The following is a 22,349-nucleotide window of genomic DNA, read 5'->3' as shown; positions in this document are numbered from 1 at the left end:
TGGAGTGCTCCTGTGCACACCCAAATTTATGGGTTGGTGGGTTAGACAACACCCAGTTCATAATAGGCAACTCATGGTAACTTGGTGGCCCATGGTTAAGCAGGCCAAAAGATGTTTCTCAAAAGGAGAATAGTTATCTGCAGAGGATGGTAAAGCTTTACTCCAAAATCCTAAGGGTCTATGTTTTGATTCTCCTATAGGGATCTACCAAAGGCTCCAGACAGCATCTCTATTTGCCACTGACACTTCCAGCACCATTGAATCTGCTGGATCATATGGTCCAAGTGGCAGAAAAGCTTGCAAAGCAACCTGGACCTGTCTCAGAGCCTCCTTTTGTTCTGGTCCCCACCAAAAACTAGAAGCTTTTCTGGTCACTCGATAAATGGGCCAGAGTAGCATACCCAAATTAGGAAAATGTTGTTTCTAAAATCCAAAGAGGCCAACTAGGCATTGTGCCTCTTTTTTAGTCATAGGAGGGGCCAGATGCAATAACTTACCCTTCACTTTAGAAGGGAGATCTAGACATGCCCCACACCATTGGACACCTAGAAATTTCACTGAAGTGGAAGTCCCCTGTATTTTTGTTGGATTTATCTTTCATCCCCTGACATACTAATGCCTAACCAAAAGTTCAGAGTAGTTGCTGCTTCTTGCTCACTAGGTCCTATCATCATAATATCAGTATAATGTCTTGTGGGAGGGAGAAATGATCAAGATCCCTGTGGACAAGATTATGACATAGGGCTGGAGAATTGATAGAGCCCTGAAGTAGGTCAGTGAAGGTATACTGCTGAATTCGAATTGTTTCTGGTGGTCCTTACTAGCAGTTATTGGGGAAAAAAAACATTTTCCAGATCAATGGCTACATACCAGGTACCAGGGAATGTGTTTATTTGTTCAAGCAATGATACCACATCTGGAACAGCAGCTGCAATTGGAGTCACCACCTGGTTAAGTTTATGATAGTCCACTGTCATCCTTCAAGACCCATCTCTTTTCTGCACAGGCCAAATAGAAGAGTTGAATGGGGAAGTAGTGGAAATCACCACCCCTGCTTCCTTCAAGTCCTTAAGTGCCTTAAAGGCACTAATCTTTACAATCCCTCCAAGAATCCAGTGTTGCTTCTGATTCAGTCTTTTGCTGGGTTGGGGCAGTTCTAGTGACTTCCACTTGGACTTTCTGACCACATTAGCCCTTACTTCATGAGTCAGGGAACTAATGGGATTCTGCCAGTTGCTGAGTATGTTGATTCCAATTATATATTCCGGAACTGGGGAAATGACCACAAAATGGGTCCTCGGACCCACTGGACCCACTGTGAGATGGACCTGAGCTAAAACTCCATTGATTACCTGACCTCCATAAGCCCCTACTCTGACTGGTGGACCAGAGTGACATTTTGGGTCTCCTGGAATTAGTGTCACTTCTGAGCCAGTGTCAAGTAATCCACAAAATATCTGATCATTTCCTTTTTCCCAGTGCATAGTTACTCTGGTAAAAAGTCATAGATCTCCTTGGGAAAGGCTGCGAGGAAGGTAAGCAGTGTACATTTTGGGCAGTTTAAAAGGGTCCTTCTCCAAGAATACCTGACCTTCCCCTCATTCAAGGGGCTCTGGGTCTGTTAACTGTCTCAAGTCTGGGAGTTATCTAAGGGAATGTGACTATCTGTTTTTGCAATTCAGGTTAGACTTGTGTTCACTTGACTAGAACTCTTCTGCTTATACAGCTCAAGCAAGAATTGAGTAGACAGCCCATGATATAGTAGCCAACATCACAAATCTCTGAGAGTCAGATTGTTTTGATTACTGCTTTGAGTCTGCTGTCCATTATGATGGCCATGCCTACCTTGTCTATAGTGATTAATTGTTGCCCCATGGCTTCTGTCAACTAAGGATCTGCTCATCCCCATTGTGTTTAAGGATTCTAGCTCAGTGACAGCAGCTCCCACAGTAATATCTGACTTGCAGAGAAAGGCAACTACAGAGCTCTTCAGAGATGATGGAGCTAGTTTCACAAATTTATTCTTCAAAGTCCTGGTGAAAACTGTATCTTCTGGACATTAGGTGTGTGAGCAGGTCTTTCATGATAAATCCACTCTAACATTCCTGTCTCTAAGTCTCTAAATTCCCTTATCTACATTATACCAGGGCAGTTCGGGCATTTCAGCCTCAGCTAAATGTTGGCCACCTTTTGGTCCATGTTTCAGCCAACCATCTGAACAAACTGTTAATGCCTCTTCTAACCCCTTGAGCTACAACATTGAATGCAGAATCTCTGCTTAGTGGGCCCATATCAATAAATTCAGCTTAATCCAACTTTATATTTCTTCCACCATTATCCCACACCTTTAATATCCGTTTCTACACATATTCCCCTGATTTCTGTTTATATGAATTGGAAAACTCATGCAGTTCTTCTGGAGTATAGCATACCTCCTCATGAGTCACACTTTGTGCCTCACCTTTCAGGGCTTGTTGGGACTTTAGTCTAGTTGTAGGTCTTGAAGAAAAGAGGGATGGTTGGGGTGGGTCATGAAAAGAATTAGAAATGTCTTTCAAGCCAATTATCTCAGGCCATTCTGTTGCAGTTTCATCTCATGAAGCAGCATTAATCACTCCAGACAAAGGAGTGAGGACTGTTTCCTCAGGGGAGATTTAGCAGGCACTGAAGGGTTAATCTCGTTAGGTGGAGATTGGACGACAGACTCCTCAGGGCAGACTGGAGCCTCAGAAGCTATTTCCTCAAGGCAAGCTGGAGGTCAGCAAGTGCTTTCTTCAGGCAGGCCTGAGATGGGGCAACTGTTTCCTCAGGATAGACCATTGCAGGTCTATCTAGCAAAGACTCAGAGAATCCATGTCCCCATTGCCACTTTTATCAACCCACATATCCCCATCACAAGTTTCAGGATCCAATCAAAGTCTTACTTTGACAACAGACACCTTACAAGGTTGAGAATTTAGTTTACATTTTAAATCTGCTATTCACACAATAAGACTCTGGGTTTGGTTTTCAGAATCTCAAGTCTATGACCACAGGTGATTAGATCTTCTTTCAGGGCACACATAGAAACCTTTACATCTTTCATACAGCTTTTAAGTTTCAAATTTTAAGCCTTCAGTGCATCCCTTCCCCCCTTAGTTGTATCCAGTGTATCTAAGAACAACCAGCCAACATCATTATACCACTTAACTCCACAAAACTCCATTAATATGTCAAAAACACTTTCTCCCATATAAGTGTATAATTAACAGAATCAAATGGTGATATTTTGTGTATTTCCATTGCCGACTCACACCATGGGCTGTCAGTGTCATCTTGAATATTGGAAACAGAGTAATTAGTGCTTTTGAGTTAAATCAGAGTAGAAAACCAATTGTGAAACCTCATTTTTAAGATTCTAGTTCTCAAGAACCACTCCTAGTACCAAGCTATACTAGTCAGGGTTCTCTAGAGAAACAGAACCAACAGGCAATATCTGAAAATACAAGATTTATTAAAGTGTCTCATGCAACTGTGGGAATGCAAGTGTACAAAACCTGCAAGGCAGGCTGCAAGGCTGGCAACCCTGATGAAGGGCATCAATGAACTCTATAAGAGAGGCTTGCTGGCTGAAGAAGCAGTGAAAATTCTCTCTTCTCCCTTAAAAGTCTTCAATCAATTGAATAAAATCCAACTGACTAGATTATCTTGTTAGCTTCTTGTTTCATGAAGCTCCCCCAGGGGCATTTTTCCTTCTTCTCCAAAGGTCTCTGGCTACATGGACTCTAAAGCTTTTCCAAAATGGTTCCCTTTTTTAAAAAAATATATTTTTATTGAGAAATCTTCATACATATAGAGTCCATACATGATATACAATCAATAGCTCACGATATCATCACATAGTTGTGTATTCATCACCATGATCATTTTTAGAACATTTGCATCACTCTAGAAAAGAAAATAAAAAGATAAAAGAAAAAACTCATACATCTCATGCCCCTTACTCCTCCCTCTCATTGACCACAGTATTTTGATCTACCCAATTTATTTTACCCCTTACCCCCACCATTATTTTCAAAATGGTTCCCTCTTTAAGGGCTCCAGTAAACAACCCTACCTTGAGTGGGTGGAGACATATTTCCATGGGTACCATTTAATAAAAGTTACCGCCCACAATTGGGTGAGTCATATCTCTATGGAAACAATAAAAAAGATGTCACCCATCAATATTGAATGAAGATTAAAGGACACGGCTTTTCTGGGGTACACAATAGACTGAAATGCACTGACAAAATGCAAAAGACCAGAAATGGGTTGGCTTTTACAATGGAGATTTACTAACTTACAAGTTGACAGTTCTAAAGCCATGAAAATGTCCAAACCAAGGCATCAATAGTCAATGCTTTCACTCTGAAGATGAACTACTGGTGATCCTCAAGGCACAGGGCAAAATCTCCTGGTCTCTCTCAGGTTTTGTTGCTTCCAGCTTTTGGGTTTCAGTGGCTTCCTCTCTGTTTCTGTGTTTTCTCTCTGCTTCATTGTGTCCTTCTCTCTGAGCTTCTCTGAATTTCATGTCTTATAAATCACTCTTTCATAAGACCCTCCTGGGGCATGCCTCAACTGAAATAACCTAATCAAGCAGTCCCACCCACAATAGGTCTGCACCCACAGGAACGGATTAGCTTTAAGAACATGATCTTTTCTGGTAGGTATAAAACCTTAAAACCATCGCAAGTCCTGACCATAATCCAATGTGCCAAGTGTTACAAGAGGGAAGTGTGACTCCAGCTCGATGTGAGGACAGAGGATGGAGCATGAACTCACCTTGCTGGATGTGGCTGTTCGGTTGTGACAGCAGCCACAACTAGCCACTAGTGGTTGCCTCAGAGCTGTGGGAAGAAACTATAGTTTTTATAACATCATGGTTAAGAGTTCCTGTCCTAAAAACAAATTGGGTTTTAAGAAGTTTTGTTCATTTTGCTTTGTGTGAGGTATGGTAAGGCCAGATGCAGATTTATGATGTTCACAATTCCCTGGGGAGAGGGCAGCACACCATACAGGGACACCTAGGTAAAACACCAGTGTTGGTCAGAAGGCAGAAGGAGTAAGTGGAGGTAAGAAAGTGTTTTTTCTTTTTGCATGGGCAGGCTCCTGGAATTGAACCCGTGTCTCTGGCATGGCAAGCAAGAATGCTGCCACTGAGCCACTGTTGTACAGTCCAGGAAGTGTTTTAGTCTAGTTTTTTTTTTGGTAAATGTGAAAGTAGAGGTTCAAAGTCACCCTAGTGTAAGATTGGTTGATTATATTTGAAAGTGGTGCCCCTGCAAATGGAAATTACCTAGGCTTAACAAGATGCATAAGTAGGCTTGGCCATCTGAGGACACCTAAAGATGTTAAGGCATCAATTTACAGAAGCTAGAAAATGTGCTTAATACACAAGCTCATCTTTTCCACTGTGCAGCTTTGACCAGCCATATAAGTTCTTTCTTAGTTTCCTCACCTGTAAAAGGACCTCATAAAATCATTGTGAAGTTAAATAGTTAAAATACATAAAGTGTTTAGAAACCTTCCTGTCACATGGTAACCATTCTAGATTTTAGCTACTATTGTTGTTCTATGGACCCCTTCAGACTAGGGGCACAGAGCTCAGGGAGAAGGGGAGGCTGATGAGGTAAGTACGCATTAAGGTGCTCTCAGGCTATGGGCCTTTCATCTCTCCCCATTTCTCTTGGTTTAAAGGAAGTTACCCCCACTACCCACATTACTTAAGTCCAATACCATTCCTGCCACCTTCAGCCTAGGTTCTCTTTCTTGGAATTCCTAGATTTTACCCACAATGTCACTGGCCTCTCAGGAACTTCACTGTGCTTACAGCCATCTAACATAAAGCCAAAGGCATACTCTGTCACATGGAGGGTGCAGTTGTCCTCAGATGCAACAAGTTATGTAATACTGACTTTGAAGAATGATTCCAGTCCAAACTACAAAAGTCTGGCTTTGAATCATTTCAACAATAGACTCCAATTTACCATCAAGAACTTGACTCTTCATATCAAGGCAGTTCAACGGCAGGACAGTGGCTCCTACACCCTGGAGGTCGTCAGTGCATCTGGGGGAGTTTCAACCACCAGGTTCCAGGTTCTTGTGTTTGGTGAGTTCCAGAACAGCTCATCCTGCTCTTCTCACTCTTTCAGTGTTTTTATTTCACTGCCTTTCTGATCAGAGTCTCTGCTTCCAGATCATGTTGAGAAGCCCCGCCTGCAAGCGCAGGTGAAGGCCCTGGATAGGGGGTTGTGCCGTGTGACTCTGTCCTGCTTGGTCTCCAGTAATGGTGATGTTAGCTATGCTTGGTACAATGGAAGTGAGCTGATCCCGATGCTGAGGAACGTAACCCACCTGGAGCCGCAGATTGATACTGATGGCTTGTACACATATACCTGCGAAGTCAGCAACCCTGTCAGCTGGGCAAACGATACCCTCAATCTTACCCAGCAATGTCTGAATGCCCACAAGAGTAAGCAGAGCACTTTGGGCTATAACAGGGGCTGAAGGTTGGACCCTATAGTCAGACCCATATGCAATGACATGTAATCCCCTGATTACTTTCCCCAGTGCTTCGCAGCCCTTTCCTTGGGTCTTGTCTTCTGGCTTCCTGTCCTAGTTCAGGAAGAGTTTTATCTCCACCAAGAGTCTCCTGGGAGATGCAAGTTTTTCTTTCACAGCAGAGAATATATAGTTGTTGGGTGAGTTATGGTCCTGCCATGGCTCCTGACCATTGTTTTCATCCTCTGGGAGGCTGAAGGAAAACTCTTCCTCCTCCTGAGTGATAACTTGCCCAAGCTATATAGTCCCCTGAAATAACTCCACCGAACAGCAATACCCGAGGTCAGTGGGAGCAATCGGGACAATCCCAGCTGTTCCTAGAAAAGTTCTTGGCTCATTGCTAAGGTTCATCCTAAATGTTAACCTGAATTAAATTTGTACCACTTTTTACTAGAAAAGCAAAGATTTAATGTGTCATCAGCATGGATGTTACAGGGAGAAAACACGCAGTCCCTGTCCTTAAAAAGCTTACATCCAAATTGGGACGTACTCGTGGGCAAAAAAGAAGGGAAGAAGACTGAGGCAACATGTTCAGTGGCAAGGACACTGGCTTTTGGGGTCATGCCAATTCTGGCTTCTTTATTCACCAGCTCTGTGATCACAGGCAAATTCATTAACCTCTCTGAACCTTCATTTTTTCTCATAAGTAAAAAGGGGATGGCAACAATAAAGTACTTCACAGGATTGCTATGAAGATTAATGAGACAAAATTTGTAATGAACCTAGGCAGCCAGAGCCTGGAATACTTAATTCCTTTCCCTTCTCCCTTATTGGTTGGACAGATTACATGCATGATAAAAATGTTAAATGAAGAGGCTAAATGTAGAGGAAGAACAGTGGAGTCAGGAGTAGCAGGAAGATGAAATGGAAAGGTGCTTGGCACCTAGTAGGTGTGCAATAAATGTTTGTCAAGTTAAAAGTAAATGAATGGGGTGGTGTGATGGTGGTTCAGTGGCGGAGTTCTCACCTGCCATGCCCTGGGTTTGTTTCCCGGTGCCTGCCCATGAAAAAAAAAATGAATGAATGGGTTGATGTAGCATTTGTCATACCAGATACTTCACATATATTAGATCAGGAAATTAAGTCCCATAGGTAGTTAACATTATCTTCCTTTACAGGTGAGAAAAGTGAGCCTCGGAAAGGTTAATGAAGTTGCCCATGGGTACAGAGCTTATGGAGTAGGACTAGAATTTGAACCAGGTCTGTTAGATATTAATGTCCTTGTAGGCATCAAAGGGGAAAGCACCACCAGTGGAGCCAAGAGGGACACCTTGTGAATTCACAGGGTGTGAGAAGTCACACCAGGGAGGAGCATGGGTTTTGAGAGAGCCCCTGATGAGACAGGTGGTAAGGAGGAAGAGGGAGGGCTGAGAGCTCAGTCCTCATGTCTTCTTTATCCTCCAGAATCCTGGTTTCTGCCCTTTTTGGTGGTCATTGTGGTTCTCCTAATCACACTGCTCCTCAGCACCCTGGCCTTCTTCTATGTGAAGAGGAAGAGGAAGCAGTCAAGTAAGTGGAAGGACCCCGAGGGGTACTGCTGCCCAGCCATCAGTATCCAGTATCCAGAAGGATGTGCCTGGGAAGTCCCCAGCTACTTCTCCTGGGAAGTGTTGGAAAATGAGTGCATGGTGGGGGGAGGGAAGCAGAGGCTGCTAAAACCTTTTCTCCCAGTCCACACCCTTTATGGTGGACAGCCAGATCCCCAGTGTGCAGATTCACTTGCAGGTGCCTTGTGTGGTCGGCAACTGCCTGGCCTGGAGGGCTGGGCATAGCATGGATGGTTGCTAATCTTGGGCTCTTTAGGTAATGGAAGAGGTATCCTAGAGAGAGCACTGACCTGCCTCCTTCCTAGAACATTTTCTCAAGGTCTTGGCTATCTAGATGCAGATGGGATGTGCCAGAAGTAGAAGCCTGGACAGGATGCCCTATGCAGGTGCACATTGCTGTGTTTGCTTCCTTCTTTCTGCAGAAACCAGCACAGAAGAATTTCTGACAATTTATGCAGATGTCAACGATGTGAAAATCAGGAGAAATCAAGTATAGTATCCCAAGGACTTGGGTCTCTCTCTACCGGTCTGGAGGATGTTCTTGGGAGGATGGCCATTCAGAGCAGGGGAACAAAGAGCACTGGATAGTTGTCTTCCCAAAGTGATCCTCAGCCCTCCCCTATTTTTCCTCCATTAGCCTCCTAGCCTTGACTATGGAGGAAAAGAGGAAAAGGAAGGGAGCAGAGATGATGGTAGGGCTGGCAGAAGGGGCATCTTTTGCAAAATGAGCTTGCTGAGAAGAGATGGAACACAACAGAAACCGAAAAGTAGAGGGCAAAATACTGCTGCTGGTTTTCTTGTTTCTGTCCAATCTCACCAGCTGAGCTGAGCCCCAGAAGGAGCCCAGTCGCCTTGTGTTTATTGTATTTGACCACAAATTCTTGTATCGTAGCAAGTCAGAGCTTACTTGTGTGAGTCCCCTGATCCTCTTCCAGGCTGGGAGGATGCCAGTGTGAGCAGCCACAAGGCATGGAAGTCTTGTAGCTGGCCCAGCCTGCTGTGTTCACAGCCTGTGGGAAGAAGAGCCCTGAGCCTGGCTAGGGTGCTGAAGAGAGTGACCAGGTTAGCACAAAGTGGACGGGCCAGGGCAGGCTCCCCCGGGAACTTCTCTTGCCAGCTCTCTGCAGGATGTTGGCCAATTTTGCCAGTGATGTGGAAAGGGTGGGAACCATAGAGGGGTCTGTGCAGTAAAAAGCAGGCCCCGAGGCTGGGTAGGATGTGGTGGCAGGCCTAGGGGAAGGCCCAGTTCTGATCACCTCCCTCCTCCTTGTGATCGTCAGGCAGGGCTTAGCTGGGTGCCAGGTGGGAGAGGTGCAGGTGGGGAGCATGTGCCCTCTTCCCTCCACCATTTCTGCTGCTTGGCCTGAGGTGTGGCGTGTACCAGTGTGGAGGGCTCTTCCACCCTAACAGACGAAGCCTTCCGGGACAGACAGACACTTCCCCCAGGTCTGGGACTCGGGGACAATTAAAGTGCCTTCCCTCACCTGTCTCCTTGCCCTAGTAGTGGGAGCATTGGGGTGTGAAAAATAGAAGGAGATGCTTCTCCATCACTACTAAACCCCAGTAACCTTATGTCCTTTGTGTTCCTGAGAGCAAGTTCATCTATCAACAGCTACTGAGGCCAAGTGCTCACTAAAAATAACACCCCCCCTTTTTTTTTTCCAAAGCAAAGGTGGCTTTAAATGAGATAAAACATAGAGAATTTGGGAAAATTACTATTTAGAGCAAAAGAAGCCTCTTGGGGTTTCAGGCCGGTTACCCTGCCTGCCACTTCTGACTCAGGGTTTCCCCCTCACTCGTCTCATCTCTCCCTGGCCTGTCCAGACTATCTTCTGGTTCCAGTTTGAAAGCCTAAAACTCAAGCTTCGTGCAATGTCACTTTGGGGACCAGGTCAGACTCTTTCTGGAGACACTTCATACCGGTCTGGGCAGGAAAGAAAAGCAGCAAACTTCTGTTTTTTTCCAGATGCCCATGACTCTCTAGCTTCCAAGGATGACTGACATTTCTCTGATGCCACTGTGGCTTTGTCCTGCTTCTGGGGAGTTCAGCTGCCATCTTACTTCCTCGCCTCCTCTCACCTGCCAGAGCTCAGACTAGTAATGTTTGCTCAGGGGCAAGCAGCACGAAATACTTTGAAACCATCCTCCCCCCTGCCCCCAATCTTCCTAATCTCTTGCAGGACGGGAGAGAGGAAGGCGGAGGGAAGGGACGAGGTGCTTCTGCCTTGGCCTTGGGACCAGGGCTTTGTCCATCACGGTGGCTGCCCCCTGATGGCTTGAGGCCAAAGGCAAATTGGCCATGGCGGCTGGATCTAGAGAGGGGGCTTGAAGGAGCTCAGGCTTTAAAACATTTCAACCTTATGTCAGCGCCCTGAGGTAAGACCCGCATCACATCCTCACTAGGAGTTCTATTATCTGTGATCATGTGGCAAATGTAGTCGAAAACTCAGCAAAGGCAAGGAAGGGTTTCTAAGTTGCTGAAGTGAAGCAAGTGCTAGGGTCCTGTGGGCAGGGTAGCTCAGTGCAAGCCTTTCTCACACTGTTTCCTTTGCATCTGCCCTTTGTACTGTCTCTCCATATTCTTGGATTAACCAAAGATGGGATCTCTCGGGCCCTGCCACCTCCCTCTCAGGCTCCTGGAAGCCCCTCTTCTTCATGCTGTTTCTTTCCAATCAATCCAAATCTGACAGTCCTGCTGAAGTTACGCTTCTCCCTTCTACTGTTTCTTGGGCAGAAGCAGCAACAGGAGCAGAATTTCCCTGGAGAAGGGACCACCATCTACTGCATGATCCAGTCCCAGGTACTACTCTGATTGCTCTAGTCCATCCCTTACCTATCAGTGGGACTTCCTAAGCCTCCCGGAAACTCACTCCCTTGAGATCTTGCTGCTCCTGGGAGCCAGAAGATGGTCTGGCCCAGCTGGATTAACAAGTGGTTCGAAAATGTCATTGTAGTTCTGGCGTGCCTTCACGTTGCTTATCAGAGTCTGAATGTCTGATGCAGGCAGTCCTTGTGCTTCCATGCCTGGCACAAGGTTTAGCCTCAAATAAAGCTAGTAATAGAGAGAATCTTGTTGGGATTTGGCTTCCATTGTTCGCTCTCTGCTCCTTCCAATACTTGGGGCCCTTGTGCTCTGTATGCCCACTCCATATTATGCCTGTTTTCGAGAAAGAATGGCTCTGTATCGATTTCTTTTATCTTATTATGATTTAACAATAACATTTATTAAGTGCCTACTATGTGCCACACACACTGTGCAAAATACTGTATGTCCATTTTCTCACTGAATCTGCTATAGCAACCTTGTGAACTAGGAAACTGAGGCTCAGAGATAGTAACTAACTTGTTCAAGCCACATAGTTGGGTAGTGGCAAAGCTAAGCCAGATGGTTTCTGAACCCCCCACTCCTCCTCCCCTCATCTCCCCTCTAATACTCTAGGATTGTATCATTCATCCACAAGCTAGAGAAATGCCTTTTTAATATTGACAGCTATGATGACATTATCGATATTCCTTACGGGGCATTTCTCCCAAGGAAAACACTCCATCCTGGGAGACAATGATGGAAATTTCTGATTAAATGGCTTATTTTTACTAATTTATTTTAAAGCATCCTGATGCAGCAACTTCCTCAGCCTGGTGGCTGAGCTGTGGGGCAAAGAAAGTTGCTGGGACAGAGTGATGTACTTCAGACAAAGATTAAGAAAAGGAGAGAGAGAGAAAGGGGAGAAGAAGAGGAAGGGAAGACAGTGAAGGGGAGAAGAAGAGAGGAGACAAATGGAGAAGGGAAGGAGTGAAGGAGGGAGGCACGCAATCACTCTTAAGGCCACTCTGGAATTCCTGAGTTGGCTGTTGCCTCCTCCTGCTCCCCTGTAGATAAAGTGATTCTGACAGTGGGTGAAATTCAGAGCTTCAAACAGAGATCACAAGAGTTTTGATATCTGCCCGTTCCTTGACTTCAGCCACATTTAACTCCAGAGAGAGGAATTTGAATAAATGCAAGAAAGAGCTCTGCTTACAAGAGGGTGTTGAGAAGGAATGAGATTTCTCCACTGGCTGGTCTTAAAAGGAGGGAGGCTACCTGCCCCAAGGACATCTAGCTCAGGTTCAGAGAAAGCAGGCAAGTTGCAAAAGGAAAGCATTAAGGTTTTGAAGGAAAAAACCTTGGAGAGTCTGGGGTTGAATCCTACTTCTGCCCTGTATACACTGTCTGACTTGGGGTTAGATTATTTACCCTTTTGGAGCCTCATTTGTGGTTTGAGTTGAATTATGATAATTCCTCTCTTATAGTAGTGTCATATGGGTGAGGAGAGGATGTAAGTGTAGAATAAGTGCTCAACAAGTAGTAGCCATAATTAATGACAGAGTAGGACTAGCACCTGGGTTTTCTGACCTCCTGGCTGATCCAGCTTTCTTTTTGTTAACACTTAAAGCTTTCTGGGTAGGGTGAAAGCAGAGGGTTAGAAGAGATGCGATGACTTCTCTAGGATTGTGTTTGATTGATGTGTCTAAAATGGTTTTATTTCTCTTTTCATTAGCATTCTGCTTCCACATCACAAGACAAAGTAAATACAATATATTCATCAGTACAGCCTTTCTGCAAGGTGAGTCTCTTTCTCAGGGGTGAGGGAGGGATGTTATTGACGTAGATGTGTACTCTGCATGTGCATAAACACGCATATGTGCAGGGATGTGTTTGCAGACAGTGTGTCTCCACTTCCCAGTGAGTTGTTCTCCATTGTGTCTATCAGAGCATAAAGTGGCTTTCAGAATAGCTTGTGTTAAACAACTGTAGATAAATACTAATGGACCAACTAGAAATGCCTTTCTGGATCTCTCTGGAGAGAAAGAACAGAGAATAGTGGATTAGAGGAGTTTCTAGGAGTTTCTGTGGGAAGCAGAGGACAATTGGGGACAGAGTGGAGGTGCTTTGAGTTGAGGGAACACAGGGACCTACTAAGGCCAGCTGAGGCTGTGGAGAGAGACACTGTAGAGGCTTCCAAGGCAGGACCATACAGCTGGAGCTGAAGGAGTAGACTGGACCTAGAGAGACTCATTGCTGACTTTCAGGGTCTCAGACAAAAGGTTCTGGCCTTACTGGTGGACGCCTCTACACTGAGGCAATCTGTCATGGCTGCCTCAAATCCTGCTCCAGGCATTGCTTGCAGACCTCAATCCTTTTCCTCCAGGCCTTGATGCTGCCAAGAAGAGAAAGATGGGTAGGGGGTGGGTGGATGGGAAGCATGGTGTTCCCAATGCTGGAACAACAGTGTGAAGCTAAAAGCTAAAAGCATGGTAGTATGGGAAGATGGGACTCCAACAAACTGTGGAAGTATTGAGTACATGCAGTTCAGGGACTGTGGTGGATTTTTCAGACTTTCCATTTGACCTCCTTCCAATAAATCCATCAATCAACTTGGATCGCACCATGAGAGATGTTTATATTTATGTTATGTTATAATATACGGTCATATAGATGTTCATGGCACCAATTCATGCTTTGGTATTATGTTATGGAAACTCTACATACTACCTAAAGTATCTCTGAATTGCAGTGATTCAAAAAACCATTGTGTTCAACTTATGTGCCAGGGTTGGTACTTATGTGTGTGTTAGAAATGTTTATGTTGTGTTATGTGATGAAGAGTTGTGTGATTTGGGGCAGTATTTGTATTAGGCTTTTTGAAGGGTATGTGTGTCATGTGTATATGTGCTAGGAGTGTGTGTATGTGGGTTAAGTGGATGTAGGACACTACACAGAGCTCTGACTTTGACTGAGAAATGTTATATCATAGGCAAGTATGCATTGTGCCTTCACTGGAGACCACAAACACCATTCTATACTCCTTGAGTAGGTAATTCTATTTACTTCTGGCTGGGAGTACCTAAATGCTTTCAGGGCCATGTGTTTCCTTTGGGACCCCTCATATTAGTTAGGAGTAGGACATTTCTTATCTTCTACTTAAGCACTCTTTATCATCTGAATTTCCAGTCTGGGTCCAAGAAGAGGAACCATAGCCCTTTCTTCAATTGCACCATCTATGAAGAGGTAACTCTGGGACTGCTTCTGAATGTATTTAAGTGACTGTTTTAGTTTCCTAGCTGTTTAAAGTAAATACTATGAAATGAATCTGGTTATTAAACAATGAGAATTTATTTGCTCATAGTTTTGAGGCCAGGACTGTGTCCAAATCAAGGCATCATCAAGCTGATGCTTTCTTCCTGAAGTCTAGCTGCTGGCAATCCTTGGCTTCTCTGTCACATGGCAAGGTATATAGCAATGTCTGCTGGTCTCTCCCTTCTCTTCTGGGTTTTGTTGACTTCAGCTTCTTGCACCAGCAGCCTTCTCTCTTTCTGTCAGAATTTCATTCTCTTATAAAAGATTCCAGTAACAGGATGAAGACCCATCATGTTTGAAGTGGAACATCCTTAACTGAAGTAACCTCATCAAAAGGTTCTACTTGTAATGGTTTCACACCCACAGGAATGGATTAGATTTAAGAACATGTTTTTGAGGGTACATACAGCTTCAGTGCCATAGCCCTGAAGTACAGCCATGGAAGGGTGTATTTATGAAAAGGTCATCCATAAACTCTCAGAGTTTTAGAATTTTAGAGTTCTTCTAATCCAAATCTTCATTTTAGAGATGAAGAAACTGAGGCCCAAGGAAGGTGAATGTCTAATTCTAGGTTATAACATATGTTGGGGTTTGACTAATATTGGGGAACTCAAGTTCTTAAGTAGCCTTGTCCTCAGCCTGGTCCCCAAACTGTAGGCCACAAACTTGACAGCTATCCTTTTCAAGGGGTATATATGGGGGTGAGGGGACAGATAAGAGAATAAAAATGATTTTCTAAGGTTATCAAGTAATCAGGGGCCATTCTAGGACTTGAGGGATCTTAAGCTGCTACCAGAGTGGGTACTGTTCAAAGGTGATCTCTGAGCCTGGTAGCCAACTTGATTCTTATCATATCAGGTAGGGAGTGGAAAGGAAGGACCTGACATTTATTGGTGGCTAATTACGTATAAGGCAGCCTTAAAAGGACTTCATATGGATTATCTCACTTAATCCTTGTGCAACCCATGGGTAAGTATAGTTATATTTCCCATTTATACCTGGAGAAATTAGGGCATGAGAGAGCCCTTACCCATTAGCTTCATATTACCTCTTAGTAACTGCCTGTTGTCCAGTAAAGCTGTTGCCATTGGCCACATAGGAGCCAATGTGTACAACAGTGGCTAGCTCAGTACAACTGGACAGCTGTTGAAAAAACTACTTCTGGAGTTTACCTTGGGTTAGCAGTACGCACAAGGATTCCTGGCACTTCTGCTACAGCCCAACATAAAGCCACCTTGACAGTCCAGGGTAGCGAGGACTCTGCTGAGGTCAAGACAGGTCTGGTAGGGACATGATGAAGCATGGTGTGGTTAAATAAGCCCTGGAATCCAAAAGAACTGAATTCAAGTGCCTCCTTTACTTCATTGGCCCTGAGTAATTTGTTTCACTGCTCTGAGCATCATTAGTGTGTGTATATGCTTATCTTTTGTAGCTGGAAATCCTCTCCTCACTTTGTGTTTTCAATATTTGTCAGAAAAACGTGCCTTGATAATTAATCCCTTCCCCTACCTCACTCTTCGCTGCATATCTCAATCAAAGAGGAACCAGAAGTTTTGCAGTCAAAAAAAAAAAAGACGAGGTGATGGCGACTGTCCCCAGACAAAAAAAAAAAATCAACAAAATGAATTTAAGAAAGACACAACCCAGTGCAGCCAGACTCACTGAGTCTACAGGTCTTGGGTCTCCAGCTGGAAGACAGGCCAATAGCAACCAGTAATGTAATCCCCTTCTTGGCTTATTGATCCAGGGGCATGAGTAGCTCAAAGTGGCCAGGTGGTAGTTTTAGATTCCAGTTCAATGGACTCACTGTTGTTTCTCCTGATGGAAGCACTCCCCCTTCTGGAACTAAAACCTGTAGACCAGCAGAGTTCAAGGTTGCAGGGACAGGAAGCAAAAATTTTCTTAGTGGATCACTTGGGGTAATAATGAGTGGTGCCACTCACATTTCCATCCCTTGGTTCCTGGACCCATTGATCCTGGCTATGGGAGAAACAGCACCATACAGCGGACACTGATTCAGAGCATACACAGCCTCTTGAAGAGCATCACCCAGCCATGCAAGGTATTGCCACCTAGTTGGCACTGTAATTGAATTTTTAAAAGGCTATTCCACTGTTCTATCAGTTCAGCTGAGATTCCATGGTCTTGTGCCCATTCCCACACTTCATTTGCTGTGACGTGTGTCCCTTGATCCGGAGCAATGCTGTGTGGAATACCATGACAATGGATAAGGCATTCTGTAAGTCCATGGATGGTTTTGGCAGAAGTATTATGTGCAGGGAAAGCAAACCCATATCCAGAGTATGTGTCTATTCCAATTAGAATAAATTGTTGCCCCTTCCATGAAAGGAGTGATCTAATGTCATCCGCCTGCTACCATGTAACTGGCTGGTCACCTAAGGGAATGGTGCCATATCAGGGGCAGAGTGTGGGCCTCTGCTGCTGGCAGATTGACACTCAGCAGTGGCTGTAGCCAGGTCAGTCTTGGTGAGTGGAAGTCCATGTTGCTGAGCCCATGCATAACCTCCATCCCTACTACCATGACCACTTTGTTCATGAGTCCATAGGGCAATGACAAGAGTTGCTGGGGATATAGGCTGACTGGTATCCACATAATAGGTCATCTTATCTTCTTGATTGTTAAAACCTTCCTCTGCTGAAGTCACCCTCTGGTGCGCATTCACATGGGACACAAATATCTTCATGTTTTTAGCCCACTCAGAAAGTCCTATCCACATACTTCTTCCCCAGACCTCTTTATCACCAATTTTCCAATTATGTTCTTCCCAAGTCCCTGACCATCCAGCCAAACCATTAGCAACAGCCCATGAGTCAGTATACAAACACACCTCTGGCCAGTTCTCCTTCCAAGCAAAATAAACAACCAGATGCACTGCTCGAAGTTCTGCCCACTGGGAGGATTTCCACTCACCACTCTCCTTCAGGGACATCCCAGAAAGGGGATGTAGTATTGCAGCTGTCCACTTTCAGGCGGTACCTGCATATCGTGCAGAACCATCTGTAAATCAGGCCCGAGTTTTCTCTTTGTCTGTCAATTCACTGTAAGGAATTCCTCAAGAGGCCATAGTTCTGGTCTGGGAAAGAGAAGGTAATGTGGCAGGAGTGGAGACCATGGGCATTTGGGTCACTTCCTCATGTAACTTACTTGTGCCTTCAAGACCTACTCTGGCCCTTGTTTATATCATTTTTATTTTATGGTGGTGTGTTGCTGTGCACACCCAACTTTATGGCTTGGGGGGTCAGTCGACACTTAGCTCATGATAGGGAACTCAGGTCTCATGGTAACTTGGTGGCCCATAGTTCAACAGTCAGTCTCAACTAAGGCCCAGTAGCAGGCCAAAAGCTGTTTCTCAAAAGGAAAGTAGTTATCTGCAGCAGATGGTAAGACTTTGCTCCAAAATCCTAAGGGTCTGTGTTGTGATTCTCCTATAGGGGCCTGCCAGAGGTTCCAGACAGCATCTCTATTTGCCACTAACACTTCCAGCACCATCGAATCTGCTGGATCATACAGCCCAAGTGGCAGAGCAGCTTGTACAGCAGCCTGGACCTGTTGCAGAGCCTCCTCTTATTCAGGTCCCCACTCAAAATTAGCAGATTTTCTGGTCATTAGATAAATGGGGCAGAATACCACACCCAAATGAGGAATATGTTGTCGCCAAAATCCAAAGAGACCAACTAGGCATTGTGCCTCTTTTTTGGTCATAGGAGGGGCCAGATGCAGCAACTTATCCTTCATCTTAGAAGGAATATCTTGACAGGCCCCACACCACTAATCACCTAGAAATTTCACTGACGTGTAAGGCCCCTGCATTTTTGTTGGACTTATTTCCCATCCTCTGGCATGCAAATACGTTAATCTAGAGTAGTTGCTACTTCTTGCTTACTAGGTCCAATCAACATGATATTATCAATATATTGGACCAGTGTGAAGTCTTGTAGGAAGGAGAAATGATCAAAGTCGCTGAAGACAAAATTATAACTTAGGACTGGAGAGTTGATATATCCCTGAGGTAAGACCATGAAAGTGTATTGCTGACCTTGCCAGCTGAAAGCAAAGTGTTTCTTGTGGTCCTTACTAACAGCTATTGAGAAAAGTGTTTACCAGATCAATAGCTACATACCAGGTACCAGGGGATGTATTGATTTGCTCAAGCAATGATACCACATCTGGAACAGCAACTGCAATCAGAGTTACCACATGGTTGAGCTTACAGTAATCCACTGTCATCCTCCAAGACCCATCTGTTTTCTGCACAGGCCAAGTAGGAGAGTTGAACAGGGATATAGTGGGAATCACCACCCCTGCATCCTTCAAGTCCTTAATAGTGGCAGTAAGCTCTGCAATCCCTCCAGGAATCTGGTATTGCTTCTGATTTATTATTTTGCTAAGTAGGGGCAGTTCTAGTGACTTCCACTTGGCCTTTCCCACCATAATAGCCCTCCATGAGTTAGAGCATTAATGTGGGGATTCTGTCAGTTGCTCAGTATGTCTATTCTAATTAGGCATTCTGGAACTGGAGAAATAACTACAGAATGGGTCCAGGGGCTCACTGGACCTACTGTAAGATGGATCTGAGCTAAAACTCCATCGATCACCTGACCTCCATAAGCCCCCATTCTGACAGTGGACCAGAGTGATGTTTTGGGTCCCCTGGAATTAACGTCACTTCTGAACCAGTGTCTAATAATCCCTGAAATATCTGATCACTTCCTTTTCCCCAATGCAGTTACCCTGATAAAAGGCCATCAGTCTACTTGGGGAAGTCTTGGAAGGAAGATTAACAGTATAAATTTGTGACAGTGTAACAGGGTCCTCCCCCAAAGGGACCTGGTCTCCCTCTCATTCAAGGGGCTCTGGTCTGTAAACTGTCTCAAGTCTGGAAATTGATTAAGGGGCTGTGACTCTCTGTTTTTGTAATTCAAGTTAGACTTCTGTTCACTTGACTTAGAACTCTTATATTTATACAACTCAAACAAGAATTTAGTAGACTGCCCATCTATTGCCCCTCTAGGTACCCCATGATTTACTAGCCAACACCACAGGTCTCTGTCAGTCAGGTTATTTTGATTCCTGCTGTCTGTGGTGATAGCCATGTCCACCTTGCCTTTGGCAATTAAGTGCTGCCACCTGGCTTCTGCCAACTCGAGATCCAGTCATCCTCATTATGTTTAAGGATTCCAGCTCAATGCCAGCAATTCCTACAGTAATAGCTTGCTTACCTACAGAGAAGTGCAACTATAGAGCTCTTCAGGCATGATGGCACTAGTCTCACAAATTTATTTTCCACAATTTTGGTAAAAGGTACATCCTCTGGACATTCCTAGGGTGCAAGAGCAGGCTTTGCATGATAAATCCACGCCAACATTCCAATCTCTCTAAGCCTCTGGATCCCCTCATCTACATTATTTCAGGGCAGTTCTGGTATTTTAGCCTCAGGTAATGTCGACCACCTTTTGATCCACGTTTCAGCCAACCATCCAAACAAGCAGCTAATGCCTTTTCTAACCCCTTGAGCTATAACATTGAATTCAGAATCTCTGCTTAGTGGGCCCATATCAATAAATTCAGCTTAATCCAGCTTTGTATTTCTCCCACCATTATCCCACACCCCTAAAATCCATTGCCACACATATTCTCCTGATTTCTGTCTATATAAATTGGAAAACTCACACAGTTCTTTTGGAGTATAACTTGCCTCCTCATGGGTGATACTTTGTCCCTCATCTTTTGGGGCCTATTGGGACTTTAGTCTAGTTATAGGTCAGGAAGATATTAGGGGTGGTGGGGGAGCGTCATGAAAAGAATTAGAAATATCTTCCAAGCCATTTGCTTCAGGGCATTCATTTGCAGTTTTTTCTGGTGAAACATGATTAATCATTCTAGGGCTAATCCCTTCAGGTGGAGGTTGGGTTGCCAACTCCTCAGGGCAGGCTGGAGGTGGGGTGGCTATGTCCTCAGGGTAGACTATGACAAGGTTTTCTGGAGAAAACTCAGCATGAGCTAGGGTTTCAACCTCTCCACAGACATGATTATAAATCCATATGTTGCCATCACATTTTTCAGGGTCCCACTCCTTTCCAATCAATGCCCTCACATTAATGGCATACACCAAGCAAGATTGACATTTCAGATTATATTGTAAAGCTGCTACTCTAGCAATGAGATTCTGAGTCTGATTTTCGGAGATCTCAAGTCTACAGCTATCGGAAATAAGATTGTCCTTCAGGACACTCATAGAAACGTTTACATCTGTCAGATGGCATGTAAGGCTCTCATTTGAAGCCTGAAGCCCATCCCTTTCACTCATTAATGTATACAGTGTTATTTAACAACAACCAGCCAACATCTCTATACCTCCTATTTCCACAAAACTCCATAAAAGTGTCAAAAACATTATCCCCCAGAGCCAAGCTTCATACAAGCAAAACATTAGAAGAATCCAATGGTGATATATATATATTTTAACTGCTTTGATGGTATAATATAACATATATACACAATGGTGATATTTTGACTATCTCTATTGCCAACTCCCCGTATGGATTGGCAGTATCATTTTGATTATGGGAATCAGGGTTCTTAGTGCCTTTGAGTTCAGTCAGAGTAGAAAACCAATCATAAAAACCCATTTTTTAAAATCCGTAATGTATGATTTTATTTTTCCAACTGGTTTCATTAAATACAAAAAAGTAACAAACCTGAAAAAAAAGAAACATTTTATTTCATGAACTATGTGTGACTCCATCAGTTTATTGACTATCAGGCATCTTATTTAAAAATAATAATATACATGTACATACAGTATATACACACACACAGCACATGTTTTATATGTATAAAGAAAGCTTGGTCTATTTCATTTTGAGATATTCATCATTGTTGATATTTGTTTGTGCATTTATGTTTTAGAACCATTTCATTAAAGGTCCCTGAGCTTGCTAATCCCCAAATGATCTCTCTATGTTTTTCTATGTATGTAGAGAGGCAAATATCTATACTAATCTTGAGAAGTGAGTTGAGTTACAAAATTAAATCTCTGGCTGTATAGGGATATCAAAGATGTTAGTTTAAGGCAGAGCTAGTTTTAAGGTCCTTGTGAGTGTATGATATTAAACTAATTTAACTTGATTTAACTTTAGCTACTTATTTTCTAAACATTAAAATTTTATTTTTTATTTTATAAAAACCCGTTTTTAAGATTCTGTTTCTTAAGATCCCACTCCAAGCTGTATTAGCTAGGGTTCTCTAGAGAAACAGAAGCAGCAGGAAATATGCATTGATATAACTTTTTTTTTTTTTTTACATGGGCAGGCACTGGGAATTGAACCTGGGTCCTCTGGCATTGCAGGCAAGCCTTCCTGCCTGCTGAGCCACCGTGGCCCACCCCATTGATATAAAATTTATAAAAGTGTCTCACATAACTGTGGGACCATACAGTCCAAAATCTGTAGGGCAGGCTGTGTAGCTGATGACTCTGATAAAGGGTCTGGAGGAACTCCACAGGAGAAGCTTGCTGGCTGAAGCAGGAAGAGAAACTGTCTCCTCTGAATCCTACTTAAGTGGCTTCCAGTGATTAGATTAAGCATCACTCATTGCAGAAGACACTCCCCTTGACCGATTACAAATGCAATCAGCTGTGGATGCAGCCCATGTGTTCCTGATTTAATTCTATGAACTGTCCTCATAGCAACAGAGAGGCCAGCACTTGCCCAACTGTTGGGTAGCTGATGGCTGGGGGTAAGTGGCCGTACTCAAGTCAGTCACACAGACACAGAGCACACAGCACACAACTCAAGAGACAACCCTCAGGGGTGAGTGGAAGGCGTCTGCTTTATTGAGGAAGTGCACAGGCTTATATAGGCTGGGAGAATGCAGGGACACGTGTCGGATGGGGATTGGTGGCCGTTGTTGCTAGGGCGGAGGGCAGATTTACGTGTTGGGCTGGGATTGGTCACCGTTGTTGCTAGGGTGGAAGGCAGATTTATGTGTTGGGCTGGGATTGGTCACCGTTGTTGCTAGAGTAGAAGGCAGATTTAAGGTCAGCCATTTTGTGTTGCCTTGCGTCAGCCACGGCAGCCAT

General features: G+C 44.1%; 1 protein-coding gene across 3 annotated transcripts in view; it reads left to right on the top strand.

The window, feature by feature from the left end:
- Positions 1-22,349, top strand: part of CD244 (CD244 molecule) — a 46,622-nt gene that overhangs the window by 21,235 nt on the left and 3,038 nt on the right. For 2 of the 3 annotated variants that reach the window (XR_013174027.1, XM_077156640.1), the window contains exons 2-8: positions 5,804-6,130; positions 6,218-6,493; positions 7,987-8,091; positions 8,552-8,619; positions 10,864-10,929; positions 12,668-12,733; positions 14,122-14,178. Coding sequence is in view for 2 of the 3 variants with exons in the window: in XM_077156640.1 (XP_077012755.1) it covers positions 5,804-6,130; positions 6,218-6,493; positions 7,987-8,091; positions 8,552-8,619; positions 10,864-10,929; positions 12,668-12,733; positions 14,122-14,178 (965 nt within the window). In the remaining variant the exon portion in view is untranslated. The remainder of the gene's footprint in view (positions 1-5,803; positions 6,131-6,217; positions 6,494-7,986; positions 8,092-8,551; positions 8,620-10,863; positions 10,930-12,667; positions 12,734-14,121; positions 14,179-22,349) is intronic. The other variant, XM_077156641.1, reaches the window with a different exon arrangement.

This window comes from Tamandua tetradactyla, chromosome 4 (assembly GCF_023851605.1).
Source record: "Tamandua tetradactyla isolate mTamTet1 chromosome 4, mTamTet1.pri, whole genome shotgun sequence".
NCBI lineage: Eukaryota > Metazoa > Chordata > Mammalia > Pilosa > Myrmecophagidae > Tamandua > Tamandua tetradactyla.
The sequence above is the reverse complement of the archived record's forward strand: the minus strand, read 5'-3'. Positions and strand labels throughout refer to the sequence as shown.